At 45.5% G+C, this 22,689-nt stretch overlaps 1 protein-coding gene across 2 annotated transcripts in view; it reads left to right on the top strand.

Annotated features, from left to right (window-relative positions):
* Nucleotides 1-18,852, top strand: part of TP63 (tumor protein p63) — a 293,066-nt gene extending 274,214 nt beyond the window's left edge. For both annotated transcript variants that reach the window (XM_035544952.1, XM_035544953.1), the window contains 9 exons: nt 853-968; nt 1,297-1,406; nt 2,317-2,453; nt 3,218-3,300; nt 4,237-4,373; nt 14,901-15,058; nt 15,890-16,034; nt 16,922-17,015; nt 18,252-18,852. In XM_035544952.1, the coding sequence (XP_035400845.1) occupies nt 853-968; nt 1,297-1,406; nt 2,317-2,453; nt 3,218-3,300; nt 4,237-4,373; nt 14,901-15,058; nt 15,890-16,034; nt 16,922-17,015; nt 18,252-18,548 (1,277 nt within the window). In that variant the 3' untranslated portion in view covers nt 18,549-18,852. The remainder of the gene's footprint in view (nt 1-852; nt 969-1,296; nt 1,407-2,316; nt 2,454-3,217; nt 3,301-4,236; nt 4,374-14,900; nt 15,059-15,889; nt 16,035-16,921; nt 17,016-18,251) is intronic.
* Nucleotides 18,853-22,689: the final 3,837 nt, after the last annotated feature.

The raw sequence follows: 22,689 nt of genomic DNA, 5'->3' as shown, positions 1-22,689 counted from the left end.
AAATACGTTTTTTCTGTTAGAAAGTGCTTTTCCAACAGAACTGGATTTTTTTTGAGTTTATACTTGGTGAAGTGACAGAGTTTTAAAGGGGGGCGGAAATTAAAACTATGAATTATTTTGAAAAAAAATACTTCTGAGTATGCTGTATTTTGAGTAAGGAATAAACAGTTCAAACACAAAACTAATCATTTAGATGAACCCAAAACAGGCTTCATTCTTCAGAATTCGTGTTGTAGAAACACTAGAGTAAATTTGCAGGAAGGAAACTTTTGAACTATTGGAAAGGGGCCTACAAACAAAGATGATCATGTTCCTTGCCCTCTACTGCTGTAAGCAAGCATGACTTTTCAAGCTGACCATTAGTTAAAGCAATTTGTTTTGCTGCTTCAGTCTTTTTAAACTCCTTAGGATTGATAGCGATGGGCAGGAACAGAAGAGGGTTAACTGTTTGGAAAGAACTAGGAGTTGAGACCCAAAGGAATTGGTTTCATGTACACTTTGGGGGTGGGGAGGAGAAGGCTTTCAGATGCTGCAAAAATCCAGTTATCTGCTGGAAGAGCTGTTGTGAGCTGCCATTCAGTTGACGTTTGGGTTTGTTTAGTTAGAGATCTTGGGAAATCCATGTTAAAGTTTGCTCACAGGTATCCAGTGTGAGCTTGAGGAAGTCTACATTGTCTTCATCTGGCAGTTGGAACCTTGGAAATAAATGCTTTAAGGGCTGGGAGGCACATGTGCTGTGATAGACCTCTGAGACCAGGCATGGGGGTTCCCCTTGGTTGGAAGATCCTGCTGCCCTGCACTTGAGCCTGCATCACCAAACAGTGTCTTGTTTTTGTCTCCTTGTCCTTGCAGGGCAGATTGCGCCTCCCAGCCACCTGATCAGGGTGGAAGGGAACAGCCATGCCCAGTACGTAGAAGACCCCATCACTGGGAGACAGAGCGTGCTGGTCCCATATGAGCCACCTCAGGTATGTTGTGAGCTCAGGGTGGGGGCATCCTGGCATGTGAAAAGGTTGGGGTTTTAACAGCAGTCAAAGGAGACAAGGTCATGCGCTTGCACTATCCTCATCACGTTGAATTCCTCTTTATCAGAAATGGTATTTTAAACACCTCTTCATTCCCTGAGAGACTGAGTTCTTCAGTTTTATTTAAGGAAGTCTTGTGGTGGGGAAAACTTCATGATAGCCTGGTTGTAGCACAGCCATGGGAGTGGAAAGGATTTTCAGAGGGACAGCTTGCAAAAAGCAGAGCTTTCCATCCACCATCTCTTCTGCTCATCCCCTCTGTCTCATCCAGGTTGGTACAGAGTTCACAACAGTCTTGTACAACTTCATGTGTAACAGTAGCTGCGTAGGAGGGATGAACCGTCGCCCAATCCTCATCATCGTCACGCTGGAAACTAGAGAGTAAGTACTGTGTCACAAATGTAGCCCTTTGCTTGTGAGGTGGTCTTTTGGCTCCTCTTCTGCTCAGGACAGCATTGCCAGATTCTTAGGGGACAGTTTGATGCCAGGGGCTATGGGGTGTTTCTTTGCAGGCAGGAGTTGCCCAACACCTAGGACATTCTGAGTGGGGAGTGGGAAGTTTGGGTCTGTCTGCATTGTCTGGTTCGAATCATTCAGACTCTGTCCTTACTACACTGTCACATGGAGTAAATGATGAGTGTTTTTGCAGATGAAAAGTTTTGATGCACAGTTTTTAAGTCTTATGAGTATGCCTAGCCCACTTAACCCACCTGTAAATAGCTAGGTACCCTGCTTCCACATCTGCTGAGCAGAGTGCTTTTGTGCCCTTGCTCTAATGTAGCAAATCTATCAAACTGTAAGGAAGAAGATGCAAACCGTAAGGAAGATGGAGACAATGGTCAGACTTGCGGGGGGGGGGAAAGCAGGTAGTAACTATTCTGGTTGGTCATGTTAGATTTTAGGTCAGGTAGATGATTGGATTTGATGATCTTGAAGGTATTTTCCAGCCTAAATTATTCTGATTCCTCCAGGTCTCTGACTGAGGTGTCACCCTGCATACATAGGTACAATTTAAGAAGATCAAAGTAGTAGTCTGAGTTAACAGCCGGATCAGTGTGAATAGATGTGAATTTCTGCTTATTTTTTCTATGACTTGTAGTCAATCTATGTAGTATTTACTGAACATGTGTAAGATGAGCTGTCAGTGATTGGGACGCATTAGTTCTGGGGTGGAAGGATAAAGCAGGTGTAGGTAACTAGCTTGTGAATTTGGCCTGTTAGGGTGTGAGGGATGCTGCTGGACAGTGTCTGAGCCATCAGTTGATGTTTCTTCTTTCACCTTTCTTCACAGTGGGCAAGTCTTGGGCCGTCGATGTTTTGAAGCCCGCATTTGCGCTTGCCCAGGCAGGGATCGCAAAGCAGATGAGGACAGCATCCGCAAGCAGCAAGTCTCTGACAGCACAAAGAATGGTGATGGTACGAAGCGCCGTAAGTAGCTGGCAGAGCTGGGCAGATTGCAGATCGTGCTGTCACCAGGTGCAGGTGCAACCCCGGCACTTGTGCCATGGGGACAGAGCACTCCTGTGCATGGACTCGGAGGCAGGCGGGTATTAGATGTCTGTCAGATGTGCACAGCATCTGTGCACATTTGACAGTCTGGGTTTATGGGATCCCTCGCAGTGCTGCCTGTAGTAGTTACCTGTTCCAGTCAGCAAAACCAGTGTTGGGGATGTGTTTATCTGATAGTCTCAAGGTACTTGGATGGGCCTGCAACTGCTTTTGAACCTTTACTGCTCACTTGGGACTGTGCTGTCATTCCCTGCTCATTCTAGACAGCGTCTCCTGCTGTAGCATGTCTTCCAGCTGCGGGGATCTATACAAAGGCTCTGTATAAATCCTGCTGTGTGATTAAGGTGCTTTGGCATCTCTCTGCTCTATGGAATACAACTCATCAGATGCACAGATGCACTCATCAGATGCACAAAGGGTAGAAACTCAACTTTGGTTTTCTACATATGCTCAGTGATGGCACTTGGCTGCATAGCAAAGAGGCAGACTTTAACAGGAGGCAAATTGGAGGTCTTAATTTCTGCAGTGGGTTTTTTGTGCTCATTTTGTTTTGTTGTGCTGTCGTGGATCACCAGTCCACTGACAGCTCATAAGCGCTAGCCATACACTTGATGCCTTCTTTTCCTTTTTTCATTTTTTCCTTTTTTCTTTGTTTAATGGGATGCTTTTTGTGTTCCTTTCAGCTTTTCGACAAGGCACTCATGGCATACAGATGACATCTATCAAAAAAAGACGTTCTCCAGATGATGAGCTCTTATACTTACCGGTGAGTTCCCTCCATCTTTGCTTTTGCTCTGTTTAGTATCTTCCTTAGTGATTTGAGGCAAGTCGGCTGCTCACCTGTATCTTAGAGAATTATGTTTAGCATCTAGAACTGGTATGTAGAATACTTTTATTTCCCCAGAGATATCTATTTTAAATGCATGTTCTAAACAAAAAATGTGGAAAGAAATTTCATTGTTTGGCCTGAGTTTGGTTTGTGCAATGTATATAAGAATATCCCAAGGGATTTGTCTGTCCTGGTAGGATCATTGTCTTGGAGGTGTGACTGAGTTTTGAGGCTTTTTTGAATCTGTGGTTCCTGAGCTTTCTATAGGAGTTATGTGCTGAATTCTGCTTCTTTGCTGACAAAGATGGATGCTACTGTGCCTTTTATATGTGCTGCCATTGTACTGCAGTGATAGAGGTGAAATACTCGGTATTAATTGTAGGAACAGAAAGGGCAAGTGTGATCTCTAACTTTCTGTTGAACTGCTTTGCCCATAGACCATGTTTAGGTGAGTTAAATTGGAAACCCCATGGTGCCCTTAAGGAAGAAGGGAGAACCAAACCTACCAGCCAAACTCAGTACTCTTTTTCTGTAAGGCACATAAGGTTTATCACCAGATATGAGGCAGGTAAATACATATTTTGTCTAATGGATTGGACCAAAGTAATGCTTTTGGTTAGTGTAGGTTTACATCAGGCTAGATGATAACCCCAATATGTTCACTAGCCTGAGGTGTCAGATTATCAGCTCTTCAACATTTATCTGCTGTACCTCTAGCACCAGGCTTAGCGGGTTTACTGTTTATGCATTGAGTATAAACAGTATTTGCATCCTGCGCTGGTTGTTTACTTAATCTACAACTCACAAAGATGGCTGTCACTCTAGATGCAGTCCTTTAAGGTTTTTCTTTTCACTCTTTTCCCTGTGATTCAGGTGAGGGGACGAGAAACATATGAAATGCTACTAAAGATCAAAGAGTCCCTGGAACTTATGCAGTACCTTCCCCAGCACACGATTGAGACTTACCGGCAGCAGCAGCAACAGCAGCACCAGCACTTGCTCCAGAAGCAGTGAGTATGGGTGTGTTTGCAGTGACCTCTGCAGTAAGGATGATGGGGAAGGGGGAGAGAGGAGAGAGACACAGAAGGCTTCTGTGCAGTTGTTTATAGGGATAAGGTGCTTAACCAACGGCTAAGCACTCATAGCATACTAACCTGGAAAAATCCTTTCCAACGGTATGGAACTGCTTGTTAACCCTGTGTTCAGAGCTGATAGAAATCAATGCCAGGAATTGGGACAAAGCCAAATTTCTGGACCAGAACTTGAGAGATTGAGTTTGAAATCCACGTTTTGCAACCTGCCTGTCTGTGCAATGGGGCAAAGCAGTCCTTCCCCAAGTGCAGGTCCTGACTGATTGCAGGTCCCTCTCTACCCGCTACATGTGCATGACCAAGCTGGGGAGCATAGGGTGGGCTGTGCTGTTCTCCCATCTTCTTTGTGGGAACCGGCAGTGAATGTGGAAGTCCTTTCCATGTCTCCTCAGGGGAATTCACAAAGCATTTTGTAGAAGCGCACAGAGCTGGGACTGTGGGCACCAGCGTGGCCAAGTGCTCAGACCCTACTGCTGCACTTCTGATTTTGGAGGGCTGGTGTCTGTGTCTGTCTTTTGGTGGAATGTAAATATTGTAGGTTCCTGAGCTATAACAGTGGAAGCTCAAAATCACGATTGAGGGTAAAACATTTAAGAAGTTGCCTTCTAGACAACAAGCACTTCAAAAAAGGTTCTTTGTGTGCACTTTTGAAGTGTTTTTTAAACAAAAAAATGTACTTTGTCACTGTACTCTCCACATTGTGTGTAAGAAACTTTGCATTCAGGCATAGTCCCTGTCTGAACTTGGCTGGCAGGGCTATGCAAGGATTACTTCGGGTGGTGTAAGTGGCAGGAGGATGGGGAGAAGAAGGGCCAAATAAGTGTCTGGTTTCTGTTTTGCCCTACTCCTAATGCTTTACAGTTACAGAGACTGGTTCAGAGAGTGACTTCCCAGACAGACTGTAAGCAGTGTCATTCATGGGTCTTGCTTCACCTGCTGTATCGGGTGACAGCAAGTAGCCGTCCGGGCTGTAGGTAGCCGCCAGCGGTAGTGCTTAGCATCTCACGCGTTCCTGCTGGTAAGCTCACGCGTCAAGAGGCTGCGGGTATAACTCATTCCTTTGCAGAGGTTAGCACAAGGCCAAGGCACCACATAAGTCCCATTTGAGCCTGTAGGGATTTATTTCGGTGCCTTGGCCTTGTCTCAGGACTTCTGCAATACCACGGCTTTGTGCCAGATCTCTGCATATGTTCACATTTTGACCTGTGTGTTCTTAGTGTCAGCTGTAGTCTCATAAAGATGTTAAAGCTTTGTGCTGAAATGGCTGGAGCATCCAAGGGCTCTTGGCAATTTTTGAGATGCTTTTTAAAAGTAATAAAATAAAATTCAGTTGTCTGAGCTGTTTGTATATACTATAACTTGTATTTACTAGCTGCTAGGCGTTGTGGCCTTTGTGCACTCAGCTGCATGTCTTCAAAGCTCCACCTGAACTACAGCCATTTCAGTTGAGAAATGGTTCTGTAAGCAGAAATGGATGGCAGCAGATGACAGCTTTCATTTGGTGGTGACAGTTGCTTTGCCATAATTACTGTTTTCATTCTTCTTATATCAATAGCATGGATTCCTGGCAACTGAAGTTGGTATTTGCGTTACCTTTAAGACCAGCGTGCATGAGTCCAGCCATTTAATTTAATGAAACTTCTTTTGGTGTGTCTCCTGGCACTTGTCCAGTTATATACTCATTTTTCTCGGCTGTTGAGTGTGCTGGGATACTCGGGAGAAAGATTAAGAGCTTTTAAGGATGCTGGGAGTGGGGTGAAAAAATCTTTCACTGTCTGTCCAAGGGTACAGTAGTTGTCTCTGCTGACAGCTTGCCATCAAGTAGGGTCCTCCATGCTGAAATGCACATTCAAGCATCAGCACGTGGGTTCTGGTGCTTTTGCCTCGATAATCCAGGGTATATATTTAGTTCTGAAGGAATGTGTTGAGGGCAAAGGCAAATTTGGCTGGAGAAACTTAATAGATATGATTGCACTCCCCCCCCCCCAAAAAAAAAAAAAATTTAAGAGTTTGAGATCTTGCTGTAAGAATGGGGAGAGAAAAGTACTTTGTAGGAACTGGCTTGCATAAGAGCAATCGTGTGCAAGCAGGTTTAGCTAACCACATGTGCATTTTTCTTTTTTTTGAAGAGTAGAAAAAGAAAGGATGATATTATCATGGTGAAAGGTAATTTATTTCCCCCAAACCAGATTTTTTAAAAGTATAATAGCTCTCAGGCACATACAGACCAGCATTGTGTTTGACAGGCCAACAGATAAAGCTGTCTTGCAGTTCTGGAATACAAAGGACAAATCTGGTGATAATCCATGTCCCGCAAGACGATCAAAAACACTGCAGTGCTCCACATTGCTCCAGACCACATCTTTCTCTGTCTCATCTCCTCTCTGTTTGCTTTTTTGTGCATGGTTTTCTCTTATTTACTGTTAAGCCAAATACCTTCATGATCATAGGTGGGAAGGTGTTTTGTTGTTTTTTCTGCAGTTTCTGTTCTTCCTTTTTCACTGCCAAATCCTGGGGCCCATATTTGAAGAGCAGCACATTTATTTAGAAGGCTTCCTTTTCAAGGTCTGCCACTGGCAAATACTTGACAGAAAGGTTTTAAACACCAGAAAATTCCTGTTTTCAGAGATACCAGAGGTGGCCCACACTTTCATGGGGAAGGGAAGTTTCTTCAATCTTCTGCTGTGAAATACATTAACTGTCAATATTGTCAAGGAATAACTACCCAGTCTCCAAGGTTTTATTGGAAAACACTACTTCATATTCAACAAAAAAGGGTTTTACCCTTTTGAGCACTGTTTTCAGAACAGCCTGTATTTGAATGTGTAATAACATGATAGAAGGGAGTTTGCAAAGTCTTCCAATGCCTACCAAGAACAACTCCTATATCCCAGTGGGCTCTTACAGCCTAGTAAATATTTCTTTCGTGTTAGTGGGGCTGCAGCTACCAACCTACTGGCTGCCTTTCAATCTAGCGAGCAGCACAGCTCATTTCCCGGATGAGAGGGGATTAACCTCATAAGTGAGGTGTGACAAAGCAGAGCTATCCAGTGCCTCCTGTGCTCCAGCTGAGACAGGAACTGCAAAGAGTCTGGTGCTTACCACAGCAAGGAGGAGGCCAGCAGGGAAGGTATTCTTCATGCCTCCACCTAGTTGTTCTCTGTCTTGGTGTGGAAGCTCTAGTGGATTTTTGCATGGCTTGGTTTGTTTTTGTAGTGCTGTGTTTGCATGTGTTGTGAACTCGAGGCACTTGGATAGCGTTCTCACTAGAGAATTAGCAAGATGAAAGTAAGCTAGAAAAAAGTGTGGGATTAGGTCCATGAAGATGTGCTGTGCTCGCTTTGCTGGCTCTGAGGGTGCACTGCCTTTGTGTCAGCTGGCAGCCACAGGGACCCTTCAGCTTCAGTGCAGAGAGTCCCTTGGCTTTGAAAGAGGGAGTACTGGAGAAATAATCACTACAGCCCTTTCACAGTAGGCACAATCCTCTTTTCCTAGCACCACCTTCTGTTTTTTCAGTAAGTGAAGTTTGAAATGAACCTGGTGGAAGCTGCTTGTCTCTTCTTCCTATTTGGCTGAGTGCTTTTTTCCTCTCATATTTCTTCAGCCTATCAAGAGCTGCTGGGAACAGTATCAGAGCACTGTTTGCGCCCATGAGACTGGGACACAGAAATCTGATTTCCATATCAAATAGTTGTTTTCTTTCTTGCCAAGCACTCATTTGTATCTGGGGCTTTCCAGCTTTCTAAATCTGCCTATTGCATACCCTCACTGTAGGTGCAAAGACATCTATTTATTCCCTCTGTCAAGTCCATACTGTGATCATGAAGGTTGGAAGGTGGCTGTTTCTTTCTTGGTGTCTGATGAAGGGTCCTGTAAATTCATCTCTTCTTTTCTCTGGTTCCTTCTCTACAGTCTCCTTTCGGCCTGCTTCAGGAGTGAACTCATGGACTCAAGGAGAGACTCTCCCAAACAAACCGATACCATCCTAAAACATTCCAGCCCCCAAAAACCATCAGTATATCCATAAACCGAGCTGGCAGGGTGGCTTTGCCCAGCTCGCAGGACTAGGAGCAGTGGGGCAAATACGCAGCCTGATAGCAAGGGAGTACATAGAGTAATCTCCTGAAGGGACACAAAGTTTGCCAAAACAACAGACACTTCTACAGATCTCTTAGCTGTTGCCGGTGGCATTGGGAGGTCTGGAACCACAATGTTGTCTTTCCTGGTGTAACTTTTTCTTGTTTTTGTAATCTGTTAATACTCTTTCCTGTTAACTTCTGTATTTGTGAAACTCAGCAGGGTTTCTCTGAGCAGGTCTCAATTTTTAAATGCCTCGTCTTGTTTAAATTAAAGTATTCATGGGCTAGGGGGATGGAAGAGGGTGGGGTGTTTAAAGTCTGTGGTATTCAGTTGGGCCTGTTTTAATGCCAGTTACGCAGTAATAGTGCAAGTAGCTGAAGTATTTGTACTGCTGGACAGAGGGAGGTAGTAATTATATTGGCACTAGATATAAGATCAATTTTTTCTGTAGAAATACCCACTAATTTGGTGTCATGAATTGTTTCCCTTTATTTCTAATCATAAAAGGTCTGATCTAAAATGCATCAAAATTGTAGGGAAGATTGAACGACACTGTCCAACTTTGCACCATGTTGCTTTGGAGCACGCATTAAGCCTATTACACTTTACCTAGTCACTACAGACCTCAGTTCAAAGGAAAGCAGTGCCAGCATATGTTGCAGTTGACTCAGCCAAGTGGCCTTAAGCCATGCCCATCTTGTCCATTAATCTTGCAGTCAGTGGCCATTGTTCTTGCTTTTTGTGTCCATAAATAGATTGGCTTAGCAATTCCTGTGCAGGAGACTTTCTCAGCAAGGGCTTGTAGATCCTCGCACTGCTTGTGTCAAACTCTACCTCTGAAAGCTGTTTGTATGGGGCTTGACAAGGTGGATTTGTATCCTTTAAAAGCTTCATCTCTAAGTGTCAACCCCAGATCAGCATGAAGGAAGAATAATGAACAGGCAAGTAACACACTATGGAATTATACTGGCATTGCTGATGGTGGCTCTAGGAGCATATACTGGAGATGAGGGAGGAGCTGCTGAGATGATGCTTGCTGTGGCTTGTCTTCCCATGAAAACCAGCCGCTAATGCTGGTAGAGAAGTGTACTTTGACTTATGTTCTCAGGCAGTGGCATCTTTCCTGGGGGAACCTGCTGCTGTTCATGGCTGCGGGAGATAGAAATATGAAGAACTTACTGAAAAGTGCTCCCTGCATGCTGGTGTTTGCCCAGATCAGCGGTGACTGGGGAAACAGAGCTCAGACACAAATGCCAGCGATCAGTAGCCCATGAGAATGGCAAGTCGGTGGCTGAATCGATGCTAATGGGGGCCTCTATGCCTGCAGCTCAACTGATGCTGGATTTATTTGGAGCAGGTGTATACCAAGCACTGACACACTTGTGGTTAGGCACAGCCTGAAGAGAAGGCGCCTTCCAGTGCAGAGCGGGCCTCCTGGCCACCCACCAAGGAAAGAATGCCTGATGCAGTGGGAGAAGACTCTTATCTCTGAACATCGCATCATCTGCTTCCAGGCAGCAGAGCTGTGATCTGAGCAGGTGATGACTCGCACTGAAATCTCTTGAGAGCTGTATTCCATCTCTGGATATCTCCTTCATTGTCTTAACAAGACTTGTTCTACCATAGAAGCGGAGGGGAGGGCTGATGCAGAAGAGCCCCCCAGAAATGTGATTAAATATAAATAATGAAGCAAATGCTAGCAGTGACTATTCATAGAGTTGCAGTTCTACCATTGTTCCTCGTGTAAAGTTAGACAAATCAAGTGCCTCTTTCTTCCTAGAGTTTCCAGACAAAGTAGTTTCAAGATCACAGAAAAGATAATGTTGTGCCTTTTTATTTGGGAGAAGAAAGGCAGTACTCCTCCTTTCCATATGAGAGCTGGGAATCTGAACCTCAACTGCAACGCAAATGTGGGATTGTTTGGCAATATCAGTCTGTCTTTCCAAAACAGGTTTATTTCTGGATCTTGGTTTTGTCTGCTTGTGGATGCCAATATGGAAATACTGGGATAGGGGTACGCTAACGTCTATCAGAACTCTACTTCAGGGCCTACCCACTAGAAAGTTTGGGGAGGCGAAACCTCAGAAGGTCTGAGGCACCCACAGCCCCTCATCAGGAGATCCTAGCTCGTGCTCTAGTTGTCCTGTGGTCTGACCTGTGGGAAATCTTGTGTACCATCGTGGGCAATGCAACGCCTGGGACTTCCAAACAAGCAATTGGTTTATTTGGATCCCACTGTCCTCTGGGATGTCTTTCCTGTTTGTATTCTTTACTTTTAAGAGAGTGTTTATGAAAATGGTCTTAATGGTGACTCAGTTTCCTCTCCAGCTACTAGGTGATTATCTGAACGTGTAACTTTTTCCATCAAATAACCTGGAGCTGAAAGAGTTAGAGTTGCCTTTTAGTCTGTCCTCTGCAGCTGGGGGGAAAAAAAACGCCACCAACCCTCAACTGTCTCTTGATTCTTCATCTCTGGTGCTTCAGAAAAGTAAGCTTTTTTCTTTTGAGGAATAACCAAATGGATTAAGTGGTCCTTAGCAGTCACCCAGGCTATATCAGTCTTTATCAACTAGTTGATGTATGTCTGTTCACTATATTATAGCTTCATTCCCTGAAGGGTAAGCTTGATTCACTGTTTGCCTTGGGAAATTCCCATACCTGAAATGTAAAGGGAATTGTTTCTACCCATGTCCCTGTGTTGTAGCTGCTGCCTGCCCTAGTGACTGTCAGAGCTCCTCCTTTCCATTCTCCCAGCTGGCTACCAAGCACACAGATCACTTGTGTGATTGAAAAGATGCACTATTGGTAGCTATATAACTGCAGCTTTTTGAGATGTGGAGAGCACATGTGAGCAGATGTGGGCATCTCTCCGCTTTTAGTGTCCTGTTTCATGAGCTCTAAGTGATGAGTGCAGCTGAGCATCGTCTGTGTCCCTTGTGTGCCATTACTAGAGTACATCAGTGACATCCCAGGGTTATGCAATGCAGTAGGCAACCTTACTTGAAAAAGGATTGCCACTGGGCATATAGACCATGTATGAACTTGTCATGTAATCCTTGATGCACTTGCTCTGACCACTGTAAGGAAAAGCAGGCCCAGAACTGAGCAGCTTCAATTCTTCGTGGGTCTCTGCATTGCAACTAGCTCTTAAGTTTTCAGGGATAGCAAGCCATAAGCACAGGGGCTTGGGTGAGATCTTGAACTCTCCAACCCTGAGTTACTCTACTCCTGCACTTACTGAACCTTTGTCATTTGCATTAAGACTGCTTACATGATGGTGTGCTCATCTAATGTGAATGAGGACTCAAGGACTTTTCTACTGAATCAGGTAATTGGTCTATCCAAGCAGTTTTCTACCTCTGGTGCAGGGCTGGTATCCAGTGAGCTGGGAAAGCACAGATTTATATAAGGTAACCCGTGAACTGAACTGTGCTTCATATGTGGGAGAGAGTAAGTTTCTTCCTGACCTCTTGAGATGATCAGTATATGCCTTGAAGCATGAGAGTTGATTGCCTTCATATGAGCTTGCATAACTACAAATGTTATTGGCTAAATAATTACATAGCCTCTTGAAGAGAGAAAAATCAGTTGCAGAATGTGACTCAGTGCCTTTTGTATCAGACTGTTCCAAGAAGCATAATAGTCTCTTAATTGAAGTCCTTATACCTTGATATTAAAATGTGTTTCGCTGGCATTGATATCAAAGAAATGTTAATGCTCCTACTTCTAATCTTTCTTGAGATATAGTAAGTATAATTTTAATGAAAATCACTGTGCATGACATTCTTATAATACCTGTTTAAAAAAAATGAGAAAAAAGCAATATATTTTAAATGAATCCTCAAAACACCCTGTAGTCTGTGTGTTTAATACCAAAAACATTTTCTTGTGTTTCTGAGGCTGTTGCTATATTGTGTGACATTAATTTTGAATAAAATTTTGCATCTTGGTTTATCTTGGGACTTTTCTTTGGCTAAATGGCCTTCTCTAGACCTTTCATGTCTGCTTATGTGACTGAATAGTTCAGTATAAAAGATTACAGGTATAAAGAAAAATGCTCGTTTCTTTCCTGTTTCATTGACTTGAGTTTAATTGTCTTAATAGAGCTAATCTTGATTCTTATGAGTACGAAAGAGATGAGAATGGAGTCCTTTAGCTGTAAGTGAAAGTATGTATTCTTTTTTGTATAGCATAGGGTGCTTTTGGCTTTTGTTCACTTTTTGTCCCCAGTGTTCTGCAGGAGCATAACTAGTTTTGTTGAGGTCACTCTTGGTGGCATTGAGAGCAAAGTTAGGCCCCCTACTGACCTCCTTGCAGAACCTTGTTTTGTACCAACAGGTATCCAAAAAAAGTGTTCAGAGCCATGAGCTCTATAAAATAAAACCTTCCCTGAGCTTAAATATTGAAAATAAATCTCTTTTGGGAAGTCTCTGTTGGTTTCATTTGGAATTTCACTGTGGAGGCTGTTGTACACGGTGACCTCCTCACTTGCATGGCATTCAGATTTTGCCCTAAGGGACTCCTCAGGTGTGTATAAATTTCAGCTGAAGCTCAGTTAGTCCAGGTTCCTGAACTTGCAAAACCGAAATATTAGATTTCGGACTAGAATTAGAGGTCTCTTAAGTTAAGGGTAGTGTCCGTCTGACTCGAATCTTACGGCTGGCCTCAACTTTTATAATTGCTGAAGTGAAACCTCCAATCTGAATAATTCCCTTCGCTCTGAAAAGCTGGGCCTGAACTTCGTGGCTTGGTTTCACTTCCCCCTGGGAGTTGCTGCCATCATTAATATTAATTTGCGAAGCTGCTTCTGCTTTCCACTTCCTTGAGTCTATGAAGTTTGCTGGATCTTGTCCTGCATCTTCACTGCCAAAGGACAGTTCACACCCTTCTGCACCTCCTGTAATTGTGTAATTAAGTAACATTTCTTCAGGGCCTTAGATATTCAAGCCTGTTAGCATAGATATTTCTCCACCCACCGTTGCAAGTTTTAAAAAGCGCAGGAAGCTGGAGATGATGTAGTTGTATGGAACTTGACCTTGAGTGCTGAAGGTTTTAATAAATTACCCAAGAATAAGCCTTTTCTTTCCTTTACACTTTGCTTATTTTAATAACTATTCCCTTTGCATAGAAGGAGAGCCAGTTCCCAGGACTTGGCGTAGCCAGTTAGACCCAGACAAACGAGTTTCTCAGTGGGGAATCAGATGGGAATGTGCCCTTTCTCACTTGCCACGGGGTCACTCTGGTATGGCCAGATGGGTGCTGGGCTCCTTGCAAGCCCAGCAAATAGGCTTGTGTGAGGGTATGTTGTGTTCGGGAAGCGTGCCCACTTCCTGAGTGTCGTTGCCCAGTCTTGTGAGCTCCCTTGGTGTGCAGAGAGAGAACCTGCTCTCCTGTGGCCCAGCAGCACCCTGCCAAGCGTGCTGTTGGGCCTGCTCTAATGGTCGTGTTCCGCATATTCCAACTAAGACCCCACTCCAAATGGGATGCCGCAGCTGTAACTTGAGCTTGGAGCTGGGCTGCTGTTCAGAAGCAGCCCAGTTCTCATGCTCCAGATCGCTTACGAGGTGGGATTGCAGCTGGGACCATCGGGGCTGGGGAGGGATGAGCTTGCCAGCAAGCCTCTGGCCCAGTTTGGAGATATGCGGGATGGAGCTGGGGGCTGTCTGGACTTGAGGGAGGTCAGTGGTGTTGTTGGACGGTTACAGGAATCTGATACTCTTTGCAAGCAGCCTGTGGGGTCTGGATACAAGGCTTTGTAATGCCAACAAAAGTTGCATCTAGGTGTCTATTCCCTAAGGTGTGTGGAGTCTGTCTTATGCAAAGACCCTCTGGTTTTATATAGACATGGTAATAGCCTGCTTATATGAATAACTATGAATTTTGGAGAAACCAAGGTGATAAATGTGTCCTGATCTGAAAACTACTGCTGCCATCAGTTTTAGGAGTAGTTAAGATGATTTGAGATAGCTTTCTCAGTTCTCGTTCTTAGGAAAAAGTATTTGACCACAAAGAGAGCTTACTTGAAAAATATTTTTCCAAGTTCTGGCAGCTGTGTGGTGGCTTTGGGTACGTTCTCTTCAACTGAAAAAGTAATGTAGAAACTTTTCTTTAAATAAAAAATCTGAGCCAAAAGCAAAGCTGCCCTTTTTCTTTGGTATTTCACCATTTTTTTAAATCCCTAGAATATGTGGGGAAAATGCTTAGTTCATGTTGACTCTCTTGGATGATCTTTAGCTGCAGCACTCCCACAGTGTCTGACTTTAGTAGCGGGACCTCACCATCCTACAAACAAGATGTGTATCCCCTTGGATGTGCACTCTTAATCAAATGCTGTGATTCCTGTTGTAACATCTCCTTGCTTTGCAGGACCTCCATGCAGTCACAGTCGTCCTATGGCTCCAACTCGCCGCCGCTCAGCAAAATGAACAGCATGAACAAGCTGCCCTCAGTCAGCCAGCTAATTAACCCCCAGCAGCGCAATGCCCTGACCCCAACCACCATCCCTGACGGCATGGGAACCAACAGTAAGAAACCCTTGCTCCTCCTCCTGTTCAGTGTGTGCTCCTTGCTGGTGTGGGGAAGGAGACTGGACATTTCTGAGGTGCTGTTGTGCCACGGGGCAAGTCACCTGCCTTCTCTGGGCTTCAGCATCCTTCTGTGAGCCTCACAGGGGTGAACAGAGCTCCTTCATGCTGCAAATCTGGCTGGCTGCACTGTTGTCTGTCTTTAAAGACCTTCCCAGCAGAGGAGATGGAAACATTGGCAAACTTTCTTTCATTTCAATTAAGATGCTCCTTAGTTTCAAAGGAAATGTCTGCAGCTCCCAGCTCTGTAACCTGTTTCCTCCTGGCTGCTGAAGAGTGCCCAGCAGCCCTGTAAATCCAGGATGACAGACATGGTTCTGGGGGCTAAGAAGTGCTGCTTTTTTTTTTTAATTTCAAAAGCGCTGGGCTCTTGCCCACACCTGTTGCTGATCCCCTTTGGGTGCTCAGTGTCTCTGAAAACAAAGCTGTTTGGCTTCTGTATTGGGTTACTCTGCTGGCTCAGTCCCGCTCCTTTCCTGCAGCAGGGAAAGATGAGATGCCCACAGCTTGCTTAGGTTTCTATGCAGCCTGTTTGTAAGGGAAGGTGATGCAGAGGCAGGGCTGCCAGCAGCAGCTTCGGCAAGGGGAGAGCTCCTGCAGGACTGTCTGTCATCTGGTCCTTGTGCAGTCATGGGGGCCCTGCCTTAAATTCCTCCTGAGCTGCTTCTGTGTGAGTTTAAGGCTGCTTGGGTTGCGGGCTGCTCTGTGCTGGGGGTGAGGTGAGGTGCAGGGATGCCTCGGTAACAATGTGCTCCTCCTTCTCTCCTCCAGTTCCCATGATGGGCACCCACATGGCCATGACCGGCGACATGAATGGCCTCAGCCCCACGCAGGCACTGCCGCCTCCCCTCTCCATGCCTTCAACGTCCCACTGCACTCCCCCTCCTCCATACCCCACAGACTGCAGCATTGTCAGGTGAGCAGGAGCAGGCTGCCCAGCACATTTCCTACCCACAGGGAGCAGAGGCCTCGTGCCAGGAGCCTGAGTGGCCCCTGCCAGGTCCCTCACCCCGTTTTCCTGGAGTTCTGGATCCAGTGGGCTTTGGCAGGCCTGAGGCTGGGCCACCGTCTGGGCCCTGAGCCTCAAACCCCCACCTCTGAGCAGCTAAGAGAAACAGGGACAGTAGGACTGCAAGAAAGCCGAGGGATGCAGCATCTGCTGGACTGGTGGAGCAGAGGGCACCCTGAAGTAAGCCAGGGAGTCTTGCAGAATTTTTATTGACACTTGTATTTTTTTCTTCTGTGGCCATACAGCAAGCTGTGGCTGGGGTCAGAAGTACAACCAGCCTCCCTAGAGATGCAGCTCGTCTGCCCTCCATGAAGTCAAACAGGTTGAAAAATGCTCCCCATGACCCTTTATGCTTAGAGAGGAACGTGATGATTTCAAGTACTGTGGGTGCATGATGTGTCTGAGCCCCAGACCAACCGCCTTGGTGAAGCCCTCTATCTATGTGGCGTGCTGCCATGGGCTCAGCTGCATTCCGGGTGAAGTGGCCTGGCAGGAAGGTCCTTGGGAGCCTTCCTGCCCTGACGTCTGGAATGCAACACCAGCTTTCGGCTAAGGCAAGGTGCTGCCATGAGGGTTGTCTACTAGGAGCCGAGATTGAAGGACTCCCTCATTTGTTTGGTGTGGCAGCGATGTGGCTTGCTGGCCTGGGATGTCTTGGAGAAGGTCAAGCCAAGGGTAAAAGCTTCATTTCCTGTTGCTGCAGGTTGGCTTAGTGTTTGGTTTTTCTGTGGTTTGGGCTGTTGCAGCCAGGGTGATCCTTTTTTCTCTCTCCTTCCTTCCTTCCTCCTCTGCAGCTTCTTAGCGAGGTTGGGCTGCTCATCCTGTGTGGATTATTTCACGACCCAGGGGCTGACCACCATCTATCAGATTGAGCATTACTCCATGGATGTAAGTAACTCCTCACCATTTCCTTTGTTTGCAGTCTTGGCCCTGCTGTAGAAACAGGTCAAATCCAGACTCAGTATTTTTTATGTGATTAGTTTGATTTAAGACTGTTGCACACCACAGAAAACTTACTGGGAGGTGTAGAGGCTGGACTCAGTGCCAGTTGGTGGTTGTAACTACCTTGCCTGGCACAGAGAAAGTGCCTCTCCCCCTCCCCACTGCTGTCCTTTTTAGTCCCCAAAGTGGCCCCAGCCCACACGCCTGTTAAATCTGCAAGGCTTGGTTTCAGTTTACACTCCTCTGAAACACCTCACTTGCCTGCAGACAAGTAGGCTATCTAGAAGTGGTCTGCATTTTTCCCCTCCCTGCTTCTGTTTTCTGGCCTTACCTTAATCTTCCCTTGCCACTGACATCTTGGCCCAGCTGCCTTTTCTCTTGCATGGCTCTTGCTGCAGGGTTGCTTCCTCCTATCCTATGCTGCTGCTCTCCAGAGAGTTGGCTCTCCCTTTTCTGCCCCAAGACTTTGTAAGGCTGTGATGCTTCCTAGGCTGGGCTGCCTTCCTTCTGCTGATGCTCTAATTAGAAAAGCTGACCCAAATTAACCAAAGCTGGTTGCTAACTTGTTTCAAAAGCCAATGTCACATTTCCCAGAGTTAGGTAAGGCTGCCCTCAAGTACAGTACCCGCAGAGGCGATGGGGCCTCGAAGTCCAAATGTTTTAAGCTTAGGTTTCTGCCTTAAGCTTTGTTCAAGTCATTTAGGCAGTTTCTACAGAGTCAGACACAGAGCTTTGAATATTGGAGCCCAAACTTTAATTCTAAAATCCTTTTTGCAGGCTTTGAAATGAACAGTGAACTTTTCAAAGCTGTTGAACTTCTGCAGTCCAACATCCCCCACCACAGACAACCAGCAGAACTCTCCACAGGAGTTTTGGAGGCCTTGCAGTCCAGTTAAACTTCTAGCTTTAGGTCATCATATCTTATGCATGAATGTGTCACGTCAAAAGGGACCTTGTGTCATCAGTCCTTGCTGCCTCTCAGCTACACATACTTGTTCAGGAGTGGTGAGCCAGTGAACCACCACCTTCAGGATCAGTGGCTTGTCTTCTGTAGCGCATCGTAGCCACCGTGGGTTAATAATTAAGTACTTGCAGGGTGGCCCAGAGGCTGCTTCTACTGGAGCCCAGACCCCCTGGATTGCCCAGGGATTGCCCTGTTAAGCCCTGCTCCTTGCCTTGCAGGATCTGGTGAGCCTCAAGATCCCGGAGCAGTTCCGCCACGCCATCTGGAAGGGCATCCTGGACCACCGGCAGCTCCATGACTTCTCCTCCCCTCCCCACCTCCTGCGTACCCCTAGCGGCGCCTCCACTGTCAGCGTGGGCTCCAGTGAAACCCGGGGGGAGCGGGTCATCGACGCGGTCCGCTTCACGCTCCGGCAGACCATTTCCTTCCCACCCCGCGACGAGTGGAACGACTTCAACTTCGACATGGATGCCCGGCGCAACAAACAGCAACGCATCAAGGAGGAAGGGGAGTGAGCTCCGCAGACCCCGCCCCGCCTCAGCCACAAACTGCTCAGCCCTTCATTTGTCTTCCCTTCTGCTTGGTACTGCACCCCTGGACGAAGGGCGGAGGGAGCCTCCTTGCTCGCTCACGCTAGTTATGCCCTTGATGCTGTCTAGGCCATGCTCCTGGACTGCAACCTCCACCCCAGCTCTTGCAAGAGGAGGAGCTGAGCGAAGGGGGAAGGCGGGTGGCGTTTCCTTGAAAGCTGTTGGCCTTCTCGAGAAGGCGTTGTCCTTGTTTCGTGTTTTCCTTTGGGGAGAGGGCTTCTTTTCTTGACTTTTTGAATCCTCACACGCCTTGCGGGTGTCCTGACCTGCAAACTCTCTCTGTCATCCAGCAATCCCACTTTGAAAAGCAGGAAGGTTAAAACTTTTTTTTAAAAAAAAGCTAAAAACAAAAAAGTAAAAAATCAACACCCAAAGCCACTAAATCCCAAACCGGCAGTTCATCTGAAAAACAAATGGGAATTGGTTTGCTGAATGTTGCACTTAAACAGCCTCTTCCCCCAGAGCTGAGCACTCTGTTCATGTATACTATTCTCCAGCGGAGAGAGCACATGCACTTTGCTGGACAGGCCAGAGCTTATGGCCACCTGCAATCCTCCTTTTCCTTTTCCTTTGCATTCTATAGGGGAAAAACAAACCTGGTATCTCTTCTCATTTTGAATGTACGCTCTAGTTGTATATCCGGGTTTGCTTCGGTCAGGATATAAATACAGATACAGCTGTCAGTAATTCTGACTCTTGTCCCCCACCCAACGTTAGCCACTCTGTACTACTACTGAAACTTAAGCTAGAGAATTAGGCTTTGCCACATATGCTGCCTGGTTAGTTTAGCACAAGGATTTGCCTGCTTGTCCTCTGACCAGAGGACCTACTGGGAGCTGCACGCTGATTTGTAGGGCTTCAGCTACCCAGAACCAAGGCAATTCTTTATTTAGACTGTTAGATTGGTTAATTAAAGTAGAGCTGTCTTTAGACATGCCTGTAGTAGCCTGGAATCTGTTATTTTGTTGCTTTGGACTATAGACTAAGTAATGAGCAACTAGAAGTGCAGAGTGAAAATTATATATAATACGTATTTTCCAGCAGCCTCGGAACAAGTACCAGTTCCATGGTAGTATGAGTGTTGCTACTGCAGAAGTCCTGTTTACATGAAAAAAAAATTTTTCTTCATTGGTTGAACAGCAGCTGTGCTCTGAGGCATTTCCTCTGACTGCCAGTGATACTCTGGACAAGTAACTGAACACTTTGATGTTTATATTGGCCAAGGTAGTGAGACTGATGTATGGAGAAGCTAAAGCAAGGGGCTCGGCTCAGGACAGCTGCTTTCAGGTTGGCTTTTGCTGTTAACAGTAAGCCTGACTTTGTTTTTTACTGGAGAAAGATATGAAAGAAGCAGCTTTTAAAGGACTTGTCATCCTACCTTGCTACAACCAAATCTTGTTTCAACACAGTGGCTGTTTTCTGGGCCCTGCTGTGTGCCTCTTATTTCACGTAATCAACATTGTTAGCATCCTCCTCCATCTGTCCATTGTGCCAGGTTGCATTCAAAGACTGCCTTTTGGTAACTGTGCAAGCCTATTTTGGATAGCTCTGAGCGGTAATATAAGATGGTTACCTTGTAAAGTGTGTATATATATTTTTTGTATGTGTAATTTTTGTTTCCTACAGCATAACATGCCAATTTTTATTTCTTCTTGGGCTACTGGGTCTGACAGAACCACAATAAAATTTTTTGTTTTTCTGTTTTTTAATTATTATTTTTATGCAGAATGCTTACAGTATACAATGTAACAAATGGCGTCGTCACTGGACAAATATATTTGTATTTTTTCATACTGAGATTCCTGTGTTACTTTGCAGTTGAGGGGAGGGGGCAGGTACTGAAAACCTGTTTTATCATTTTGTTTTGTAACACTTCAAAGAGCAGCGTCCTAGATTTCAAAGTATTTAACATGCTCAGTGTGAAAACTGTCTTTTTTTTATTCTAGTATGCTACAAAAGAAGCGAGTCAGCCTGCTCTTGACTCAATGCAAGAATACATTCAGCAGGGCAGTGTTAGTGTGGGGAAAGCGTTAGTGCGGGTACTCTGCAAGGTCCTGGGGGTGAGCTGGGTTATGCCTTTCTCACCTCCATGGTTTTGCATCTCCATTGTGTAATCCTTCTGAGCTGCTTCAGTACTGTACAAATATTGATGCCTTCATTACCTTCCTTCATTACCTTCGTTCTAGGAACTAGGAAGCTTCTGACTACCAAGGTTAATGCAGTTAATGCTGTGCCCAGAGGCTGGGCACAAGAACATTAGTTTCTGCTTTTCAACTCAGCAGTAAGATGGAGCTTTTCTGCTACATCACTAGTGACTAAAATATATGCTGTGAAAACCTTCTTTCCACTGTATACCACTACGGAGTGCACTTATGTGTAACTGGGATCTTCATGTGAGTTTGAACAGCTGTAGCTTTTACCCTCCCCTGTAGAGCTGTGATTATTTTTGTTGTTGTTGGTTTTTTTGATACATCAAAGCCCATGGGATCTACCAATGCTTGTAGCAATGACAGTGTTGCCTGCACCAGGACTTGTGTTTTGGAACACCTTGTTGTTGAAGTCAATGAAAATAAAAGCCGGACTGAAAATGATGCTGAATTTCTGAACATCTTCCTTTCTTGCCTGTGCGCCGCCCTGGAAATGAGCCTTTGCTGCTGCTTACTCCTCTGAGCAGTGGGGCCTAGCGTCACCTCTGCATATGTGTGCGTTTGTCTAATCCCCTTAGATGCTCACCGGTCACTTCTTTTGCAGCTGTACCCAACGCAGGGGCTGAGGTGGTGGTGGTTTGGCTGCTGTGACCTGCAGTTGATCCAGTGGCTGTTAAATTTCATGATGCAGTCCCATGTTAGGTCCATTAAGTTGCACTCTCGGTCTGTCTGCCAGAAAGGTGTCTGTCTTTCTGCCAAGACTGGGGAGAGGGAAAATCACCTCTCTGTGTACTTCCCTTGAGACCTGGCTTCATGTTCACCATTAAAATTGAGAATGTCTGAATTTCTTGCTTCAGCTTCTGCTTTTTTTTATTAAAAAGCCTTTCCTATTCAACAGGGAGACCTTTCATGTTTCCATATCATTTATGTTGGTTGGGTATGTTATGAGGTGTCACCACATCCACATCTGTCATCTTTCTGGCACATCGCATGGGTTGACCCCTGTAAGCCTTTCACTGAAATGTGAAGGCTTGTGGATTGTTTGCATAGTTCCTTTTTTGCCCTTTCATCCTTTATTTTGTTTTTGAACAGGGTATGGGGAAATGCTTTATATTCAAAATCCTGCTCAAACATTGCAATGGTGTGGATGCTGTGTGTGCCTGGGGTGGGGGAGAATTTGGGCTTTGGGCAAGCAGGGGCAGTACTATGCTACCCCTTTTCCCCTCCTCCACATTTCTGAAACAGCCTTGCACAGCCACATCCACCACCACCCTTGGAGTTTGGGGATGCCTGCCCTCCATGCCTAGCTTACATCAAAGACCCTGCTCATCATGCATCTTCTCTTCTAGCTTTTGCCTTTTTCTTTGTATGTTGGTTCCTCCTGGCTGTACTGCTTCAGTCTGATGGGCCATCACATTAATGGCCCAGCTTTGTCAGTGGTTTCTGTATAAAACCAATGTCTGCCTCCTACAGCTTTCCTGAGGTTATGGTTGGGGGAAGGGGCGCAGGAAGGCACCAAAAGGTCAGGGAAAAAATCACAAAGATCTTAACAGAGGAAAATGCCATCGCTTCTCTTGAGAGTTACTTTCACATTAACCATTAGGGCAGGGAATGCCTGCCTGATTTTTTTTTGGTTCTGGTCACTGCTGCTTTTCCCTTTAGCCAAAGGCTTAGAAAAGCTCTTGTCTCTGGATATCGCTAGCTGGAGGCATCATTCCCCTGGTTCCAGTCAGATAGGCAGGGATTGCTTGAATGTGCTATTAAAAACTAATATGCTGCTCTCAAAGAGAGAAGTGCTGCTACAATGACTGCCAGAACTTGCTGTTTCAGCTGATGGGCTCCTTGCCTCTAGATGAGCAAACTGAATCAGGTAAAATAAGATTTCAGTTTCCATTAACCAGATAGGCTTGAAACATGTT

The sequence above is a fragment of the Cygnus atratus genome, chromosome 9 (assembly GCF_013377495.2).
Source record: "Cygnus atratus isolate AKBS03 ecotype Queensland, Australia chromosome 9, CAtr_DNAZoo_HiC_assembly, whole genome shotgun sequence".
Taxonomy (NCBI): Eukaryota; Metazoa; Chordata; class Aves; order Anseriformes; family Anatidae; genus Cygnus; species Cygnus atratus.
Note: the sequence above shows the minus strand (reverse complement) of the source record. Positions and strands in the feature narration are given on the sequence as shown.